Here is a 22,515-nt window from a genome sequence, read left to right as displayed (position 1 = left end):
GTAGCTTCTAAGGTGCAGAGGAAAACAGAGTTTCAGCACATTGCATTATCTTCTGTGACATTTATCTGTCTTCCTGTGCAGGGAACAATAGCCAACTCACTAACATGTGTCCAGCTACATAAACGAGCTGAGAAGATAGCTGTCATGTTGATGGAAAGAGGACATTTACAAGATGGAGACCATGTGGCTTTGGTTTACCCACCAGGTAAAGAACTGCCATGTTTGGTACCTTTGTAATCCCAAAAGTTTATCAAGAACCTTTAGAATGGTGCTGCATTGGTGGTGTTACCAACCTCTAAATGATGTTAATTGGCAAAACACAAAATATTTGCCTTATGTACATTTCTTTGAACTTAGTTGAACATATTTAAAAGAATTTCTCTTTGCATATGCACATAGATATTATTTCTTTGGGTTCAGATTAAGATTAATCTGTGGTTTTAAAACCTGTCTCTTATAAACAGTCAAATTTAGTTACTGCTTTTCTTTTAATTTGCTGGAAATATACTGTTTTATGAGCACACAGTTCTGCTAAAATATTCCATCTGCTGTGTGTTCCTAGATTCACCTGTTGAATTCCTTTTGAAAGTGCTGTGTTTCATGAGGGCAAAGCAGCAATACCTAGGAAGTAATCCATGTTTTTTAGAGTAGAAATATGATGAATAAATAGCAGATGATTAAGAAATACCAAATTAGAATCAGTATTTTCTCTATACATCTTAAACCTAGACAGCTCTCTGTGGCTTGGATTTTCATCCTTTGACATAAGGGCTTTTAAGCATGTGTTACCCGGTACTATGTTTGACATTTGCTTGAAATTATTTCTGATCTAGTGCTGCTCTTTTATCTTTAACAGTTCATGTGTGTTGGTGAAATAAAAAGATTGATTTAAGGTCTGTATTGTGATATTTGGTTTGTAAGGGCTGCAAGGTACTAGTTAAATCTTTATAGGAGTAATTTCTCAACAGTTAATATGAGAAAACCTTTTCCACAATAGAAGACTAGTCTTTTAAACTTAAGTTTTTATTTTCTGTATATCATTTCCCAAGATTAAAGCATTTTATTGAAGGAACAATAACCTATCAGTACTCAAGATCCTTTTCCACTGAAAGAATAAAACAACATCCACTGTCATCTTATCATGGCCTGTGTACAGCACCAGGGAGCTATTAAGCAACAGTATTCACGGGAACTTTGTGCTGTTGTCTGTTCAGCCTCCTTAGACAGCCTGAAGCTTGCTGTCCAAAATCTGTCATCTGCAGTCAATGTTTATATACAACACCACCTATTTTTATGTTAGAAGCAGGATTTCAAAATCATGACTCCCTTTTTTACTGTAAAATTTCAGGTAGATAAGTCAAAGCTACATATCTGAGGTTAAAAATCATAGAAACATAGAATCGTTTAGGTTGGAAAAGACCTTTAAGATCATCCAGTCCAACCATTAACCTAACACTACCAAGTCCACCACTAAACCAATTAAGGGTAGAGTAGTAATTTCATCTTTCTTGGCTTGGTGGCTGGATTATTTTTTAATGAATGTAAAAACTAGGAATCATTAAGGTTGGAAAGGATCTCTAAGATCATCAGTCCAACCATCAACCCAACACCACTATGCCCACTAAACCATGTCCCAAAGTGCCATGTCTACCAGTTTTTTGAACACTTCCAGGGATGGGGACTCCACCACCTCTCTGGGCAGCCTGTTCCAATGCTTGACTACCCTTTCCGTGAAGAAATTTTTCCTAATATCCAATCTAAACCTCCCTTGGCGCAGCTTGAGCCCATTTCCTCTCGTCCTATCGCTAACTACTTGGGAGGAGAGACCAACACCCACCTCACTACAACCTCCTTTCAGGTAGTTGTAGAGAGCGATAAGGTCTCCCCTCAGCCTCCTCCTCTCTAGGCTAAACAATCCCAGTTCCCTCAGCCGCTCCTCATAAGGCCTGTGCTCCAGACCCTTCTCCAGCTTCCTTGCCCTTCTCTGAACACGCTCCAGCACCTCAATGTCTTTCTTGTATTGAGGAGCCCAAAACTGAACACAGTATTCCAGGTGCGGCCTCACCAGCGCAAGTATAGGGGGACAATCACTTCCCTGCTCCTGCTGGCCACAGTATGCCTGGTACAAGCCAGGATACTGTTGGCCTTCTTGGCCACCTGGGCACACTGCTGGCTCATGTTCAGCCGGCTGTCAACCAACACCCCCAGGTCCTTTTCAGCCAGGCAGCTTTCCAGCCACTCTTCCCCAAGCCTGTAGCGCTGCATGGGGTTGTTGTGACACAAGTGCAGGACCTGGCACTTGGTCTTGTTGAACATCATACAGCTGGCCTCGGCCCATCGGTCCAGCCTGTCCAGGTCCCTCTGCAGGGCCATCCTACCCTCCAGCAGATCGACACTCCCACCCAACTTGGTGTCATCTGCAAACTTACTGAGGGTGCACTCAATCCCTTCATCCAGGTAGTTGATAAAGATATTAAACAAGGCTGGCCCCAAAACTGAGCCCTGGGGAACACCGCTTGTGACCGGCTGACAACTGGATTTAACTCCATTCACCACTACTCTCTGGGCTCAGCCACCCAGCCAGTTTTTTACCCAGCGAAGAGTATGCCCATCCAAGCCATGAGCCGCCAGCTTCCTTAGGAGAATGGTGTGGGAGACGGTGTCAAAGGCTTTGCTGAATTCCAGGTAGATGACATCCACAGCCTTTCCCTCATCCACCAGGCGGGTCACCAGGTCATAAAAGGAGATCAGGCTGGTCAAGCAGGACCTGCCTTTCATGAACCCATGCTGGCTGGGCCCAATCCCTTGGTTGACCTGCACATGCCTGTTGAGCGCACTCAAGATGAACCACTCCATAATCTTCCCCAGCACCAAGGTCAGGCTGACAGGCCTGTAGTTCCCGGGATCCTCCTTCCGGCCCTTCTTGTAGATGGGCATCACATTGGCAAGCTCCAGTCATCAGGGACCTCCCCTGTTAACCAGGACTGCTGATAGATGATGGAAAGTGGCTTGGAAAGCTCCTCTGCCAGCTCCCTCAGTACTCTTGGGTGGATCTCATCCGGCCCCGTAGACTTGTGAGCATCGAGGTTGTGTAGCAGGTCATTAACTGCTTCCTCCTGGACTATGGGGGCTCCATTCTGCTCCCCGTCCCTGTCTTCCAGCTCAGGGGGCTGAATGTCCTGGGGATAACTGGTCTGGCTATTAAAGACAGAGGCAAAGAAGGCATTAAGTACTTCAGCCTTTTCATCATCCTTGGTGACAATGTTCCCCCCCTGCATCCAGCAAAGGATGGAGAGAAAAAAAATGGCGTGAGAAAGACAGTATTGAATGAAACCTCCAGATGTTCCTTCTGGAGCTGATAAGAACAGGCATCATCCTACTTTATCCTTTTGCTGGGGCAACCCTCTTCTTGCAGACTCTCATTTGTCTATAAATGTGAATTTAGGAACATAATTAATCTGTAGAAATCAGTCTTTTTAACAGGTTACTTCCTGATCATGAAAGTGGAGTTCACCTAAATGATGGTATCTGGCTGCAGCGTTGCATGTCGCCTTTGTTTTTTCATGCTCAGAAGAACAGTACAATTGAAAGGAATCAGTGAAGCTGAACAAATACTGACAAGGGACTGAAAAAGAAGTCTGTTAAAGGGCTTAGTCGCTCATTTAACCTTCTGAGTTGAGTTCCAAGTAATATTTATGCTGACATAGGTGTCTGTGATTAAATTATTTGATTTTCAGGGGAGGATTTTTGTTTTGTTCTTCATGCAGGAATAGACCTGATTGCCGCATTTTATGGATGCCTGTATGCAGGCTGTGTGCCAATAACAGTTCGACCTCCACATCCCCAGAACATAGCTACTACGTTACCTACAGTGAAGATGATTGTGGAGGTGAGCAGACACCTGAAAGTGTACAAACAGATTAAATGGGCAGTGGATGTGCGTAGTCTTTAGGAGCGGTAACTTCAGTGAGTGGTGGTGTAGGTTGAAGAGTTGTATTCCTTCCAAAGATTCAGGACTTCACTGTGTTGCAAGGGTCAACACTGCTTGACAGCACACAACCTTTTGACTTCCGCTGTCACATTTTGCCACAGTTATGCTACTCCTTTCAGGAAATATATTTGAAGTGTTTTCTTGTATTTAGCTGTATGCCAAGAATGGCAGGATGCCTCACCTGGCAACGCTACACTGACTATTGAGAAAAATACCAATGGAAAGCTTAGCTTGACCTGTTGGTGATTTGTGCTCAGCTCTGTACATCTAATTTTTTTGCAGTCTGAAGCAAATTCAAAGTTCTGTTGTGAAGATGTTGGTCAGTATTCTGTTTCTTCCAGAGAAGTGTTACTTAGACTTTTTCATTCAATACTTTCTTTTGGTATTTTGGCTTTATCTTTAGTCTTTGTTGAGGGAACTAAAATGGTTGCAAAGAGATAGCCTTTTACATCTGGCAGTTTCTAATCTGTTCAATGGAATTCTGAGTATCTGAAAAAACAAGTTGAAACAAATGTGATTTTAACATTTCTAATGAATGTTGATATTTTCTTTATGGCATCAGATGCCACAAAGTTTCAGTAGAGGTATGAGAAATTGTCCTATTGTCTTCAGGGTTCTCGTTATTTAATATTTTGGCACTCACAGTTTTTAAACATCAGTTGTTAAAATTATAGAAGTTATATAAAATGTGTAATTTTGTTTTTCCTTTGATGTTTAATAGCCAAGCTAGATCTGTTTGGTTTACTGATTCAAAACTAGGACAGGTCTAAGCTGACTTGTAATTGTCATCCCTTCAATAGACTAACTTTAAATAAAACGTTGACATTTATTAGCCATATTAATGCCAGTAGGACTTAAAACCATCTCAGCTCTGTTTCACACAAGATTTTATTTCATTTTGGAGAGGGATGACCTTGTAGAAATTAAAATATTTAGGCTGTTCCTTCATTGCCAATGCAATCTTATAAATTTCCTGTTGTGATGGGGTCAGAGCCCGCTGACATGCTATATGTTTACACAGCACCTTTTGAAGTCAGTAAGAACAACTTCTGAGCAAAATTGGCCTACATAATTGTGTTTTGGTGATGAACTTGTAGTAGCAAAATATAACTGAACATTATTGAGCCCCATCTTGAGCAGCTGCTAACATGGAGGTCAGATGTCTTTCTCCTTCCCACTGTCCCTACATGTTTACCTCCAACTTGCTATTCTCCAGGCATGGACATTCTGTATTTTAATAAAAGTCCTGATCTTCCAGATAATATCATTCCTGAGTGGGCTGGTAACCACCAACTCTTGACATTCCTTTTGTTTTATGGCTCCACTATGTCCCAAATCAAGATTTTCACAGATTAAGATTAGCTATGTAAGAATTACCTTGCCTTGCCATGGCAGTGGCATGATTGGATTGAGGGATGCTGCAATGGTTTCATTTGTCTTCACTTTTAGCTTGAAATATTTAGATTGCCCATACAGGGAAATCACGGGGTTAGAAGTAAGTAGAGCTTGGGTCAGTGCTTGTATGCTCCTAATTTCCTCATGTACTCTATAAAGTTGACGTATAAAGTTGACCTCCATGAGATTACTGTGAACAGAAGCTGATCTTTTCTGCTCAGTGGTAAAATTTACTGTACATATGGTTACTGATTTCCTTAGGTTAAACACTGGAAATTCAGTGTGCAATGAAATGTCTCAGATTCCTTAAACAAAAAATACTCTCAGCAGTATTTGCACAGATTCTCAAAGTTTGAGGAAAAGAAAAATGATGCTGCCTTTTCAGTTTTTCCTCTGTACTGTCTTCAGTGATTAACAGTGTTCATATTTACATTTGTCTGAATATTTCCTTAAATACAATATTTTTTATAATCAGTAGGAAATATTCTTGTAGTTTCTACTTATGTATTTTTAAAAATAGCAAATCTAAAAGGAGAATACCTTCAGCATGTGTCATCTAAAATTCAGTGCAGATGGTATTTGCAGTAAACTCACCATTTCATTTCTTAGTGCCACCTGCACAATTTTTGGTCTAGAGCTATTTTGCTGATATTTGAAGAGTTCCCAGTGGTTTATCACACTGGCACAGGAATCAGGAATGTATGGCTAACAAAAAATTGACTTAAGATAGTAAAATTACTCATTTAAATGTCAGGCTAGGTTATGGTTTATGTGAAAATATTGTTTATAAACCAAGATATATTACCATCACATAGGAAATGTTTTGGTCACAGTCTTCTGTACGGGCATTCTGGGTTGATAACTGATACAATGTGTTGAAAAAGTCACATTCTCACTTAAGGTGCCTTTAGTTTCATTGCAACATTCTTCTCAAAGTGCGATTTTCATGTAATTTGTAAAACTCACATGACTTTGTCTGCTTTGTGAGCTGCATTTTTTGTGCATCTTTCCACCTCCTAATTGGAAAACACAAGACTAATATACCTGTGTCCTGTTCTGGCAGAAAATAAATCATGGTCTTGCTCATTTTCATGGGAGAATTAATCAGTATCCCATTGCATTATTATTTATTTCTTAAATTCCTAGGTGAGCCGCTCTGCCTGCTTAATGACTACACAATTAATATGTAAATTGTTACGGTCGCGAGAGGCGGCAGCAGCAGTGGATGTCAGAACATGGCCTCCGGTACTAGATACAGGTGAGTACTAAGGCTAGGGGACCTCTGTGTCTTCTTTTATCATTGTATTTGTCAAGCACTCAAGAGGTCTGTCTGTCATGGGAGTAAGATACACGCATTCTCTTTCTCTATTTTCACTAGACGATTTGCCAAAGAAGCGGCCTGCACAGATCTACAAACCTTCTAACCCTGAAACGCTTGCTTACCTTGACTTCAGTGTCTCCACAACTGGCATGCTAGCAGGGGTAAAGGTAGGGACTTCTTGTTAAAGCTGGCATTCCTGCTGTCACGCCTGGCTGGCAGGTGGTACATTGCTCCTGATTTGTAACTCCTCTTGATTTTTATTAATAGAAATTGAATTGCTTCCTCCCTTGCAGTCATTACTTGTTTCCATTAACATGAAATTAGTTCTTCTGTACTCACTATGGTACTGTGCGTGGTGAATTTAGCCTCACTCCTCAGACTAAAAGTTTAATTCCGATATCCCTGCGGATAGCCCAATAGCTTGTCTGCCTGAAGCATTCTTCAACTGAAGCATATATTCTTTCCTTTTTATGAAGGAAATGAGACCTGGCCATCCCTTTTCTACTTGTTCCAGTGCCCATTCACTGTTTGCTCTTTTTTGCAACTCAACTGCTGGCCACTGGTTTTCAGTATTCTCTTCTTCATGCTTTTAAGGGAACTGCCAATGTCTGTGGTATATTCACCCAGTACAGTACGGGAGTAATCAGCAAAAAAATTCATTGATGGATTTGTTTGATAAACATCAGCATCTTGAGCTCTTTACATCTCTATTCTGGCATTTTCTCCAACAGTCTGGCCACAGTTTATGAAAGCTGTCTTTTCTAGCTAACATACATATTATTCCAGTGCTGGTTTCACTAACACGCAGGCAGAAGTAAAAATCACTCTCTTACTCTTACCTGTTACTTCCTTACTCCTATCTGTTGCATATCCAAGGATTATGATAACTTCAGCAATTTTTGATGACATATCACACTTAGGAGCCTGTATTGAATTCCTTATACTCTTTGGCATCACGCGTCTTATTTTCAGAAGCTGTCAGCATACTTTCTAAACAAAGAAAGCATCATTTTCCCAGTTTTCAGATGGAGAATTTGAAGCACAGAGCAGTGGAGTGACCAGCCCAAGGCTGAGTGACGGTTAAATGGCTGAGCTGGCTGAAGGTCACATATCGGACACTCCTGGAAGAGTCATTTCGTCTAACCTTAAATAGCTACAATGCCTACAGACATGGACTAGTCATTGGGCTCCTCAACAATCAATAGAGAGAAGCAGGGACTTTTAGAGTGTAATTTATCTGACTTATCTGAAACATCTATTTTTGAATGGGGTGAATGTCACATAAGTCTTCATTTCTTCTAAAGGGAGCCTTAAATGATTGTTTCAGATGCAGTCATCCATATTAAATCAAGTCTGAATTCCACCTTACCAGACTTGGAAAAATGACTACTAACTGTGCGAAGTCAGTATTTGGAAAGCTTCGAAGATAGTCAAAGGCAGGGCAAGTCAGAGAACCTCTTCTTAATGTGGCTAAAGGGAAATCTAGATAAATCTCTCAAGGAATTCTTGATTAGCTTCTGATATCTGGATCACAAAGCCTCCAGATCACTGACTCAGCAAGGTTATGTAAACAGTTACCATCTACTAGATCATCACCAGTGATTAATTAATTATAAAAGGATCATAAGAGGCCACAAGGCTTATATTCATAATGCAGTGGTGCTAAATTAAAAAAATGGCTAAACAACTTGTGTGGCTTCTGAAAAGTTGATAAATGTTTTGTAATCACTTTGAAGTAGTAGATTCCACTTACGTTTACTCTAAACTTTTTCACTAGCTTGCACCCAGTATGGTGCCAAAATTCACAGAATAACACCAGTTGTGGCCCTACAGCGTTCATTTTAGTCCTGTGTGAAAAAGTGGTCTTGTTTTAGCTAGAGTGGAATTAATCTCTGCAAACTGCGGATGATCACCATGTGGACACCTGTTTTGAGCTGGTCTTTTTGCATCACTTGGAACATGTTGAGCCTCACTTATGGCTCTCATTGGCAATGGAGAAAAAGCCACTTCTGGAGGTTTATTCCCCTGTTTACCTTAAGATCAAATACATATTACCTTCCAAGTGCCTGTTCCTCTCCACTGGCTCTAACAGTATATAAGGCAGCTAGCTCAGTATGTGGCAGGGATCAAAGGTTAGATGAGTTAAATCCTATCCAGGCTATCTTTCTAACACAGGTATCTTTCTTGTTATTAACAGAGAGGACAAAGATTAAAAGATTCCCACTCTAGTTAGACCCTCTAAGCCAGGATGGGTGAGTGTGGGAAACATCCTAACACTAGGAAAAAAGTCTGAATAATTTCCTTTTGATCAGGTTTTTTGTTTCTACTTTCTGCTTGTTTTATATCTGAGCTTTCTTAGCAAGGGTTTTAAGAGCCTGTTTCTCAGTTAGGAGCTGGATAATGTGAAGACATTTTACAGAACCTTTACTAAGTTTATTTGGGATCTTTATCACCAAATGATTAGGTCCTTAGTACCATTTTGTGTGCAAAATCCTCTTCAATTTTAAAAGTACGTTGGCATTTTTTATTTATTGTATTAAGAAATATGTACTTAGAAGTATGTTACTGATGGTCAACAAAACACTTCAGATTACATTCGGATCCTGCAGTCAGTCATTCCTTTGTTCTTCCAGAAAGTTCAGCTTGTTATCGTTAGCTTTGCATACACCTTGGAGCACATCTTTAAACCACTCACGGCTTTCTCCCTAAATCAATTCAAACGTACCATCCATTCTGTCTCCCCTCCCCTGTCACAGTTATTTGGATGCCCTCTTGAAGGAAAATTATGTTTTCTTAGATATAAATTACATGTGTGTTTACACTAAGCAGGAAGTCAATATTTATTTGTTTTCTTTATCCTGTAACTGATTTAAGCAGTTGGCGCAGTTTGGGAATGAGCCTTCCGAATGACATAGTTGATCATTTTAATTACTTTGCTGTTGTCTTTCAGATGTCTCATGCAGCCACTAGTGCCTTTTGTCGTTCTATTAAGCTGCAGTGTGAGCTTTATCCCTCCAGAGAAGTCGCTATCTGCTTGGACCCCTACTGTGGACTTGGGTTTGTCCTCTGGTGCCTCTGCAGGTGAGGTTTCTCCTCAACATTTTAAAATACAGTTTGCATTTTATTATAACACAACAAACCGGATGATGTGAGTGATAAAAGGATGGGAAGAACAGACAATACCTCTGGGAATGACATAGGCAATTGGAATTTCTGGAAGCTGTATGGAGAGTGCTGTACGGAGAGCATGCTTTGTTTGAGCTGGGCATGGCCGTAGGTATTTAGACGTATGAGTGCAGAGCATCAACACGGCTGCTCATTGACCTCCTGCTGTTTTACTGCTGTCTCTGCAGGGTCTGGCTAGTTTTATTTGATGAAGGCAGCTCTCTGCCAATATTACCTTAAGGAAGTGGTTTCCTCGTGTCCTCTTTTTCATTCTCTAATCTGAAAGCACAAGTAGATATCAGGGACTTCCTCATTTGTGGGACTTATGGATGTGATTTTTGCAGAGACATGGAAGTGTGTTTTCTTGCAGAAGGATACTTCTATGGCTGTAGCAAAGCTATCAGAAAAAAACATTTCTAGTGAAATGTGAATCAGCTTTTTTTGTTAATAAGAAATTTAGAAATTTAACAATTCTGTCAATCTCTATACTCCAGGGAAGTTGCAGTTCAGCACTGAAAGCAGTTCCATCGATTTTTTTCTTTCTTTTTTTTTTGTTTGTTAGCTGGGTCGATGCAGAGGCAAAGGGGAAGAGTATGGGAGTGTTAATGGAGCACATTTTTATGACAACATCTTAGAGTCACAGTAGTCCGACATCTTTGCTCCCTGCACAGAAAGTTCTTTGGTGTTAGCAGTACTGCTATTTTTAGTTAATAAAATGAAGATAACCCAGGGCAATAAAAATACTCTGGATAAACTTCTTACCAATTTACTAAATACCTGAAGGAAGCATTATTTGATAACAACTGCAACAATTTGTTTTCAGCAAGTAATGTTTATTTAAAAGTAGGCTATTGGCCTGTTTTGTTGCCCTTTTAAAATATTTGTTATTAAATATTAAATGGGCCAAAGATTAGTGGTATTATCTTACTCATTCTTGATCAGTCTTTCTTGATTTAAACTATACTTGCCCTAATATTATTTCAGATTTTACACAGGGATTAGAGATTTCTTTGTTTTGAAAAATAATTTTTTTTCACATCTTATTACTTATTATTACTTCTATGCAACATCATGATAGAGCTGTAAAATACAGATAAATGTTGACCTGCCAAAAACCCAAGTAATTTGTGGTGCACATGACTCTCCTGAATACAGAAATTTTTGTTTCTTCCAGAACTATGTCTGCAACAAATAAGCATTTGCTGCCCTTAGGTCCTTCCCAATACTGATAGTATTCAGCCTTTTAGGAGTAGCGGATTGTTTGTGACTGGCAAGTGAATAAGGCAGCAAGCCTTTGGGAGAAGGCAATGAAGGTCTGTTCTTATAGAAGGAATAGAAAATTTTATACCATTTTCAAAGAAGAGAAGGGAAATGAGGGAGTTGAAGGAACTGAGATCAGGCCAGCAACACTCTAATCTTATAAACCATCGTGTCAATCTTTTCTTTGCCACTGATCTCCTGTTCCTATAAAACCAGAAAAATTGCAGGCTGCTCAAATTGCGACTGTCATTTAGAGAAAGCTGACATCAGATACAGCTTCATTAATCCCACTTACAAACTTAATTTCCATTTCATTACTATTTTAGAAATTAGTATTATTTCATGTGATAGCAAAAAATACATCCGGGAGGTTATTAGACTCTTACTCTTCATAACTTAAAACTTTGCAACTTTGCATTTTACTCTTTGTAGTTTAGCATACGCATATCCTCCCCAACATTTTACAGCCCAGATATCTACCTCAGAGGATTCTACTGTAAAGTTATGATTGTCTGTCACCACTCCCATTAACTAAATTAATACTTCTAATGGCATATGGAAATTAAGTTAGTTCTTCAATTTTTGATCAGCTAGGGGGTTTTGAGAGTCAAACAGGAACTCTTCATTTTAGGAGCCCAGCAGGAAGAGAAAGCAACCTCCTGTGCTGGGTGCGGTTAAAATGACAAGTACATTTTAATCCCTTTATTAACTAGATGAAAGGAGGCATTGACTAAGGAATGAAAGAAAAACTAACCTTTTATCCCCATTGTAGGTGCTTAGATGTTGTGCTGGCCTGCTCCACTGTGGTGCCCCAGAATGCCCCATTCTGTGAGGTCAAAGCTACTTAGGAAAGCTGCTGGAGCATGGAGCCAGCCCTTTGGTAAGTTTGGTATATATTGCATAGTTTTGCAAAGTTTTTATTTTTAAAAAATTTATTATTTTATGGCCTAATGGGTATAAAATAATAAAGAAAAGAAACCTTGCAAAGCAGAGCAATACATTTAAAAAAAAAAAAGGGGGATTTACTGCGTTCCCTCTAAACTGGCTGCATGCTCCAGCAGGGTTTCCTTGGAACCTTTGTCATTGAACAGCACGGCCTGGGTGTGGCAGCAGTCATCAGCCCCATGTGAGTTCACAAACCCCAAACTTCCTAATTTTAACAGGTTCTTACCAATGACTCAATAAAAGAATACATTATTTTTGCGTTTTTCTCTTTAATGATCTCATTCATCCATTCTGAGAGGGTGATCCTAGTATTCTGACTTGTGTTGCATTACATTTTAAAATGTATTACATTCTTTGAAAGAAAAAAAAAATGTGTCCTCCAGTGTAAAAAAAAATCAATACTAAATCCCATTGTTCAAAAATGCTTCCTGAAATTAAGATGTCCCTATCTTAGTGCTGCTCACTGTGGGGCAGAATAGAGCATTCTACAGTTTGTTAGTGAGGATTTGCTTAATTGATAGTTGCTGAGCGATGCAATAGAATAAGAATTTTCCCTCCATTTTAGCCCAGCTAAGCCAACCCATATTGCAGTTCTGCTTTTACTACTGGAAGATAGAATTGTCCTTCCTGAAATTAAAATTAAGTACATTAATAATTTTATATAAAATATATACATATTCTCAGAAACTGAGGTTGTAATAGTGCAAGTCAGTAAGACTCGAACTGAACCAGAGGAACTGAATTTTCTGGTCCACAGTGGCCACATAATAAATAGCGTGAATGCTATAAAATGGTCCTGGGAAGATTTTCCAGGTAAGGTGCAGTGAAGTGGCGTTCTCCTGTCCTACTCCTGCTGTCTCTGTTCCATAGCCACAAGCTGAAGTCCCCAGTGGTGCCGCTGGGTAGCTTCTGCAGCAAGAGACTGCAAGGTTTCTTATTAACCAAACAGGTGGAACTGTGCAAGAAGTAAGCAAGGAATGGCAGCATTAACATGAGAACTGCATTTTAGAAAACTTTAGTGTGCTAGGACGCATTAATTGTTGTTAGGTTTTTTAGGCTAACTTGAAGATACCTGGCAGGCATGAGCATTTCACCTAATTTCCAGCCCATTTATAGCAAATTAAAGGCAAGACTGCATAAAGAACCCTAAATGCCACATCACAAAAGGATAATTCTGACATGGGAAGTGAACGATATGAACATAGCCATCTCTCATGTGTTTTGCAAAGTGCATTACTGGGCCAGGAGGAATGTAAAGGTGCGTCTGCCCACACGCTGCCATGCGCCCATTTCCCATGGAGTCTTTAGCCAGTGGCAATTTGTGGAAGAGGCAATTTGTATTTCTTCCACATCACAACAGGTCTCTTAAACCTGCCTCAAGTCTAGAAGGTTCAAGGGCAGCTGAAAGCCCTGACTTACCGTGATATGCGAGTTCTGCAATGTGTTGACAGACTAACTCCACCAGCTCTGCAGACCTGCCCTCACAGCGGGGAGTAACGGGCAGGAGAGGTGGTGCTTAAGGCACCGAGTGGTGCTCAAGTCTGAGCAATGGCTTGTAAATACAAACTGTGTTGTAATCAACTGAGCTGGACATCTTTAGCCTCTGCCTGCCTTAGGATGTCTCTAATGCCAGTGCCAACAGAAATCACGCTGCCGTCTATATCATCCAATTAACCTTAGGCTGTGGTTTCTGCATGTAGGGCAAGATGGCAGGCTCTCTTTTTCCTTCAGTGCAAAAAGGAAACAGTGGCCAAATTTTTAGAACTTGCTCGCCTGCTTTGAAGTATTTAGGTGTCGTGGTTTAGCCCCAGCCAGCAACTAAGCACCACGCAGCCGCTCGCTCACTCCCCCTGCCCCGATGGGATGGGGGAGAGAATCGGAGGAGTAAGAGTGAGAAACACTCCTGGGTTGAGATAAGGACAGTTTAATAATTGAAATAAAGTAAAATAGTAATGATAATAATAACAATACAATAATGATAATAATAATATACAAAGCAAGTGATGCACAATGCAATTGCTCACCACCCACCGACCGATACCCAGACAGTTCCCGAGCAGCGGTCGCTGCTCCCCGGCCAACCCCCCCCAGTTTCTATACTGAGCATGACGCCATATGGTATGCAATAGCCCTTTGGGCAGTTTGGATCAACTATTCTGGCTGTGCCTCCTCCCAGTTTCTTGTTCCCCTGGCAGAGCATGGGAAGCTGAAAAGTCCTTGACTAGCATAAGCAGTACTTAGCAACAACTGAGACATCAGCGTGTTATCAGCATTCTTCTCCTACTAAATCCAAAACACAGCACTATACCAGCTACTACAAAGAAAACTAACTATCCCAGCCGAAACCAGGACATTGGGTAAAGGGACTTTGTGTTGGAATGGCACTGAGCGCACCAGGTTCTGTCAAGAGACGGTATGATTTCCACTGCTGGTGCTGCTGGGTCATGTGTTTGTGCTCAGGAGCCGTCAGCAACATGCTTCCCAGTGACAAGTAACACGACAGTTCAGAAGTGCCCAGTAGCAGCCCAGAGCTGCGTTAGAAAGCATCCCTTGCGAGACTCAGAGATTGCTGAGACACTTCCCTGAAAGGAGGAGGTTAAAGCTTTTGGAGGACGTGCCAATAAAAAGAAGTTTGAGTCACCTCTGGCTCTCATTCTGGGCAGACAGCATGGTCCCAGCAGGCAGTGCAGGCACTACGGGAACAAAATACTGGATTTCAGTGGTAACCAAAGGCTTATGGGCATCTGGTTGGGGTACCAGCACCAATTACTGATGTAGAAGCCTGTCAAGGTGTATGGGTAAGGTCCTTTCCTTTCTGGGAAAATTTGTGTACCCTACACAATGATGCCTTTTGCTGTACATTAGTTAAACTTCTTTGTGAGATATCTCTGTCTTTCCAGTACTGATTGCTTATCTGCTTACCATGTACAGTCATGCTCTTAGTGCCCTGTATACCAGCTGGGCATGTTTGGACTCTGCAGATGGTGTGAAGTCCTTTACTTGTTCTCCAAAAGCCCCTTTTTTGTGCATATAGTGGGTCTCCAGGAGAACTGAAGATTTTATTTTGGCCCAAGTCCTATGAAGCCTCAGTCATATATATGCCCAAACACTCTCCTCTGTGGCCTGTACCTTCCTTCCTACAAGCTGTGGTCCAGATGATTGTGAAGGCTTTTGCTCAGCAAGCAGACTGTTTTCACAGACTTTGAATTATGTGCATGGCAACTCAGTTATTTCAGGCCCTACCAAATGCCCAATTCCCACACCTGTCCCTCATCACCAAATGACAAATATCATCTGTAGAAATGCAGAAAAAAATGCATATACTTGTAAGACTCAGCAGTACCTGCCTGCCTCCTGCAGTTAAGTGGGAAAGCAGCGTATGTCACCCGAGAAGGACGCCAAAAGTAAGGGCAGCAGCGGGTCAGTAGCCTGCCAGAATGCAATTCCAAATTGCAGTTGCCATTTGTAAGCATTTATTGCCCTGCTGAAATTTCTGGAACTATAATAAAACCTCAGACTTTACTATTAATTTGCCTCAGCACAACGTGGGGTAAATCTTTGATTCAGTGGAACAGTTAATTGCCAAGATGTCCTTCCAGGCATCTCCGTATGCTGCCAAAACAGCCTGCCAGGTAGTGGAACCGGTGTTGTGATCAGATGGCGCCGTCATACCAAAATACATCCTGGTGCGTTTAACTGGAGTATTCCTGTCCTTGGGCAGCCCTTGCTCAGTGCAGGCAGACAAGGCTTTTCACCTACTGCCAAAATCCAAGGCTTTGTCCACCACGTGAATACTTTTTTTCCCCCAGATTGCTTCCCTAAAGGAAGACACCATTTTCAAAAGGTGATCTCCCACCTCAGCTACCACTGCGTTTCACTCTGCATCTGCATCCTCAAAGTCGTCGTGACAAGATGATGCGGGGGTGCTCTATAGTCACTCTCCCTTTTTGCCTTCTTTTTTTGCCTACTCCCTTTGCATTTTCTAAAAATGGTGGAGACTGATAAAAAGATGTCCAGGTCTGTCAGATAGTCTCTGCAGTTCTGCACTGTGTCTACTCCTGTTATAAGACTCACATCAGGAGATGGTTACGTTTGTGACAACAGATTTCTACAGCAGTGGAAGAAACATTCTTGCTTCAGTTTCTTCCCAGTATTTATATAACTAAATTCTTGCGCCTACTCCAATATAGCGTATATTGTTGCAATTTCAGAATGGTAATTTTAGCTTCCACAATTTATATTTAACTCCCCAACTTTTCCTAATAACCCGTCTGATCCCCCTCATCCCACAGCATTCACCATGATTCTGTTGCTTCCAGTATGAGAATAGCAAAGCCGACAGTGTAACCATCTCTTGACTACTGTCATGTTTCAAGAAGGTGAGATGGAACTGTCTATTTGTTCAGTGCCACAGTTTCAGGATCAGCTCTACCATATCTAGCATGTACCATACCTAGATGTACCTGCCATACATCTCTACCGTACCTAGAATTACACAGAGGCAGCCCTGACAGAACTTCCTACAGGTTTGGGACCATATCTAGCTTTATCCAGCATCTCTAAAGCAGCCTTCCACAACTGCAGACTCTTCAAGTGCATGGTCCTCTGCTTAGTTGTTGGCATCCATACTAAGCAAACGCCCTCTAACATACCACCGTGATTTGAAACCACCGGAGTCGTAGAAGTGTTTCAACCAGCTATACAAAGGAGTATCTTTTTTTTCTCAGCTTCCCTCCACCAAAACACTGATGACATACAGCTTCTCAGGGGTTAACGTGGAGATACAAAGTCTGCAAATTTGCAAAGATATGTGGCTACCAGGAACATTTTGTTGCTTGGAGTGATTCACAAAACCTACATAATGTTTGTGAGATTGATTCAGGGGGGTGAGCCAAGTTATGACTGACATTGCGGTGGCCAGGTGCTGCATAAACCACTTCAGCTGGGGAACTGGCACATTCGCCCCAGAAATATGTCTTTGTAGTTCTTCTCCTAGCTCCACCAACTGCTCTAGCAAATCAGATGATACACATGGGTTATTAAACCACAGCTCAGCAGGCAAAGCCTGTGTTGGTCATCAAGTTTCCAGGCACGCTATCATCTTTCTGTAGGTTTATGTACAGGAGCAGCACATGTCTGAGGTTCTGCACCACAGAAAGTTTCCTTCCTGCTAGATATTTCCTGCTGCTCTGCAGTTTAATTCTGAACTCCTCAGCATTTCTGAGGGATTAGAAAACTCAGAAAAGGTCCTAGCAACATCTTAATTTATTTCTGCCTAATCAGAGTGATTTTTTCAGTCAAAGCCTGATCATAAGAGTGTTTGTTTCCCTCAAACTGGAGAAGCTGGGGTTATTTTCCATCCAAATCCTCATGCTTTGCTGCATGGCTGTTGGTGGGAAGTTAAGAGCAAACACAACTATCTTTCTTACTTGTCCAGCATAAGTCGATCAAGAGAGGGAGACAGTTCACCCCCACTCATTAGAGTTGCTGAGGGGGGAAAGATTTGTCTTTGGCGTAAATTTGTATTCCCAAATTCCACCGTTTTGGACTTTTTCCTGGTACAGTGCACTTGGAATCAATATTCTGTTTTTCTCATGAAAGCAATGCGGCTTTTTCGTCCCTTATTACTGTGGAGTTTGTGTGGGCACTTTTCAGTGCAGGGATAAAGTTTGTTCTTTTGATTTTGTTTTTATCTTGGAATGTTCTGCCCAGTTGAATAAGTGGCATTTAAGGGCTCTTAATGTAGTTCTGAGTAATAATTCTCCTACATTTGACCCCCTGGCAGCTTGTTTATTATTGTGCAGATTGTTTTTTCTCCTAATAGTGGTTGCATCAACTAGAGGAGTTCAGAGACAGGGGGAAGGGTTTGATGCTGAATCTCTGTATACCGTGTTTGTACAGATTGGAGCCCATCCCAGGTTATTATTTGAGTGGTTACAGCTTCCTGTTGGTAAGAATTATTTGTTTACCAGACAGATCACACACCTTGATTGTTTGTGAGGCCCTAACCTTAAATTTGCGAAGAACTAAGACCTTTTGGTCTTCTCTGAAAAAATAGAATTGGCTGAGAAAGAAAGAGTGAAGTGTAATATTTATAGTCAAAACTGTTACTACTCCCTAGCTGGGTTTGATCTGTTGCTTGAGCTCAGGGCATACTCCTTTCAGGCTTGGGTGACTTTGCCAACATCTCTTTTCACATGTTTATGAAGCACATGCTGAAGGTTCAGTCATGCTTTATTCTGATTCCATAAAGCAACATAAAAGCATAATGCTTCATTTGACCGTCCTGCGGTCGTTATGTCAACTGTATCTGAGAACACATCGCTCTGTGGCAAGTCGCTGGTCATGAATCATCAAGAGTGGCATAAATGTGGACAAGCATTCAAAGGTAAAATTTTTACTGTGTGATAAATGAAATTATTTGAACTGTAGTTCATACATATTCATTCCATGACATCCTCTGGCTCATACTTGAGCAGAGACCTAAACTATTTGGATTATTAACTGCCATTGTGGCTGGACTTGTACACCTTTTATGCCTTTATCATACCAAGTAAAGACATCCAGGTCACACAAACCTTGTTCTAAGTTGCACACCTTTTGAAAGCACTCTCATCTGGGTTTGGGAGGAGTGGGGACACTCACTCACCAAGGAGGGAAGCTGTGTGAGCAGCCCATCTTCAAAAACTGCAACGAATTGTGTCATCTTCTTAATGTTAAATGTTACAGAGATGCTCATATTCCTGACAATAAAGTTCCATTTCGTGTCTTGCCTCAGGCACTTGGATTTGAAAACGTCAGCTTTACTTTACCAAGCTGGCATTTCAAGTTTTCAAGTCACAAATGAATTTCTCTCATGTGCATCATAAATCTCTGGGGCTTTATGGTCCTTTCTCAGAACTTCTGTGATTTGGGGGTTTTATGCTATGACCGTTCTGATTTGAAATATCTACAAATCATGAATTAAGATGTGAGGGGGACTGTAAAATTGATGGTAAATCTGCCTGTCTGAGATGAGTGAACAACATAGGACCCACGGGAAATAAAGACATCAAATTGGGATTTTTTTTTTCCCTCAGGGAGAATCTTTGGTACCAGAGAAATTAGCTCTGACATAATTCTGTCCTTCAGGGACCCTGATAAGTGTCTTTTCTCAATATGTATGCTCACTGGGTATCCAATAATCAAGAGATGTAGTATATTTGGGTTCTAAAAGTTCATAAAACTTTCACAGAAGAAAACTAAAGGCACAAGGATTGTTAAATTGGGGGCAGATTTACTCCCTTGAAGATGATTGTGAACCTCTTGCTTCCCCCAGCAGGAGAGAGGTTGTTTCCATAGTAAGCAATCAAGTACTCTTTTAATCAAGGTATCTTAAAATGGTAATTACTCAATCTTAATTATTTATCAGCAACACATAATTTTTGTTGATATTATAATACTGTTTATTAGCACCATTAATAACCGAGCTATTTTGCTCTCTTTGGTACAGTTCTAACAGCAAAGTCCACGGGCATTTTGAGTAAATTAGTATTTTAGGAGCATGTTCTGCCTGCATTCCTCTGAAGGTATAGCAAAAAACAGAGTTAAACTTCATGTTAAACTACGGGACCTGTAGAGCACTGTAAGACATTACATGTTTCATTCAGTGCTGTGATAAACTTTATATTCTAGTGCCCCATAGCTTGTAAACATCTGTGGACACAGGCATTTAGCATGCCTTAATAAATCTTGTGTCTTTACAGCGTTTATTCAGGACACCAGTCTATTTTGATTCCTCCCTCAGAACTGGAGACCAATCCCGCTCTGTGGCTTCTTGCCGTGAGTCAGTACAAAGTGAGAGACACTTTTTGTTCCTATTCGGTCATGGAGCTTTGTACTAAGGGACTCGGGTCGCAAACAGAGTCGCTGAAGGTGAGTAACTCTGTGGTCCTGCACAACCTGCCGTCTGCACGGTGGTGTTTGAGAGCCTTCCCTGCGCTGAACGCTGTGCTAAATGTCTGCAGCGAGGAGAAAACCATCAGAAGGCAAGGGCAGCTTCCACAGAACCCATGTTACTCCTTGCCAAACGCTATATATAAATCTCAGTCATTCTCTTTCAGACCACAAGGCTTTTAAACATCAAGGAAAGGCTTTTATTTACCTAAGCTTTCTGATCTGTATTGCAGCCTGTGTTGATAGGCAAGTGTTGGAAAACGGAGGTGTAAATGTCCAAGAGGCCCAAGGAGCGTTATATTGTATATTATGTTTTATGCATGCCCTGATTATATGAAGTACTAGTTTGGTTTTGACCCCTGTAGATAAATAATCATGTACATAAGAGTACCGTATTGTTTTAACTGGATCAACCTCATTGTATGGAGAGGAGGGGAGGTGTGTATCTTCTTTTTTTCCCCCAGATTTAAAAGTCAGGTAGCCAGTTACATTTCTGAAAACATCTAATATTTCCAGTATGCTACTGAAATAAATTAGATCTTGAGATGCTGATATTTATGATGTCTCCAGCCCTTACCATCCTTGCTTAATAATTTCCTAATCAGTTTTTCCAAGGCTAGACACTGCTTCCTGTTTGCTATTATTCACTGGCTTTCTGAATTAATATTGGGAAATAGCATTCCCTCCCTTCAGAACTAGCATACCCATCTCTTCCTATATGCTGATGTTGAGATGACAAGCAAGTATGCCTGCTCTTCTACAGCTATTAGACTGTCTTCTGGCCATCCGGCCTCCAGGAAAGATGGAAATTATACTGGCACCTTAGCTTTTATTCTGCTATTCCTCCAGAATCATAGTACCTACATAACACACTTAAGTACTACTACCTGTTTTTCATTAAATCTGCCCATTTGTGGCCTTTGTTACATTTTAATTTCTTTTTAGGCAAGGGGACTGGACCTTTCACGTGTACGGACATGTGTAGTAGTGGCTGAAGAACGACCTCGGATAGCTCTTACTCAGTCATTTTCAAAATTATTTAAAGACCTTGGTCTCCATCCACGGGCTGTCAGCACATCGCTTGGCTGTAGAGTTAACCTGGCAATATGTTTACAGGTAAGATTTTTCACTCCTTAAGCTCAAATTTGTTTTAAGAAAATGGTTTTCAGTAAGAAGCATTCCTTGTATTTCCTTTGGCTGCTTGGTTATAGACATATTAAAAAAATGCATGTGGTACTTAATGTTCCTGCATATAAAGGTAGTAAATTTCTGTTACTTTGTCAACTATTCACCCCTCTCATGTTGCAATCATAGCATTTATTCTGCCCATGAATACAGTAATTCAGAAAAGTGCATGGTAGTGACAGAATGTACTCCAAAAATAATATTTATTCATGTAATGTAAAATCCAGTTTCCTAGTGCTTTCTTTAGTATGTTACAAAATTGATTCCTTCTGTTTATAAAATAATTCCAACCATTGCTTAATTAACTAGATAGGTATTTTCTGCACACATTTTACTGCTTACAGTGGAAAATTATTTTGCTACATCTCTTTCATTCTGTTTTGATCCACTAATCAGAAGAAAGTACCCAGGGATAATATAGGATTTAACTTGCATTCTCCAGGAATCTTTATTGAGTCATGATTTCAAGGACAGACGGAGCACTGTAGCTATCTGGTCTGAATTTCTGAATAGCCTCTAGGTTTTCACCCAGCGATAACTACACCAAGCAAGTAGTTTTAGGCTGATCTACAGTGTGTTATTTTATCTTTCAGGACTTCGAGTGATGAAAGTCAACTTGCCTTTTTATAAGGTGTTCAATTTTCAATTAATTTTGCCTTATTTCTAGCTTAAATTTATCTGGCATTAGATTCAGCCATTTTTTATTTTATTACATTTTTCTAATCTAGACTAAAGAATCACATTTCTATCATGACTCTAATACACATCTTAGTCTTTGATAAATCGATAAAGAATCTTAAGACGTGCTTTCCTGATCTGTGTCTCATTTTTATGATTCCTGATCTCTTTCTGTCCTTCCAAATCTGGTATCAGAACTTCACATATTCCTGTAATAATGCCACAGGTGTCCTACTCAGATGTAATATGATTTCTGACTTAATAATAATTTTAAATAATACAAGAATCATCTTCTGCATCGGCAGCTGCATTGGCTGGGAAGTTCCATATCCATTTGGTCACCTACTATGTCTCTAACATCTTCAAAGTCACTGTCTCCCTGCTATAACTTGCCTGTACTCTATATGGTGCATCCCACATTTCAAATCTGGCAGTTACCCCTAGTTTACATTAGAGGATTTCTCATACAGGTAACATGCATAATTGCTCAGGTGTGGAAGTCGTAACAGATCTTCTCAGTGACCCTATAAATAAGGGATTTGCTATTCTTTTCCTGATTGTGAATGTAAGGATTTTTTTATTTTATCCAAAAAATGTGACCAATACAGGTGATGGGTTTGGCACAGACCAATATGTCTGT

At 40.6% G+C, this 22,515-nt stretch overlaps 1 protein-coding gene across 2 annotated transcripts in view; it reads left to right on the top strand.

Annotated features, from left to right (window-relative positions):
* The window catches only part of DIP2C (disco interacting protein 2 homolog C), a 328,337-nt gene that overhangs the window by 270,350 nt on the left and 35,472 nt on the right, over window positions 1-22,515 (top strand). For both annotated transcript variants that reach the window (XM_075728269.1, XM_075728268.1), the window contains 7 exons: window positions 82-205; window positions 3,768-3,889; window positions 6,533-6,644; window positions 6,765-6,874; window positions 9,658-9,788; window positions 19,823-19,991; window positions 20,958-21,128. In XM_075728269.1, the coding sequence (XP_075584384.1) occupies window positions 82-205; window positions 3,768-3,889; window positions 6,533-6,644; window positions 6,765-6,874; window positions 9,658-9,788; window positions 19,823-19,991; window positions 20,958-21,128 (939 nt within the window). The remainder of the gene's footprint in view (window positions 1-81; window positions 206-3,767; window positions 3,890-6,532; window positions 6,645-6,764; window positions 6,875-9,657; window positions 9,789-19,822; window positions 19,992-20,957; window positions 21,129-22,515) is intronic.

The sequence above is a fragment of the Pelecanus crispus genome, chromosome 2 (assembly GCF_030463565.1).
Source record: "Pelecanus crispus isolate bPelCri1 chromosome 2, bPelCri1.pri, whole genome shotgun sequence".
In the NCBI taxonomy this organism is placed as follows: Eukaryota; Metazoa; Chordata; class Aves; order Pelecaniformes; family Pelecanidae; genus Pelecanus; species Pelecanus crispus.
The sequence above is the reverse complement of the archived record's forward strand: the minus strand, read 5'-3'. Positions and strand labels throughout refer to the sequence as shown.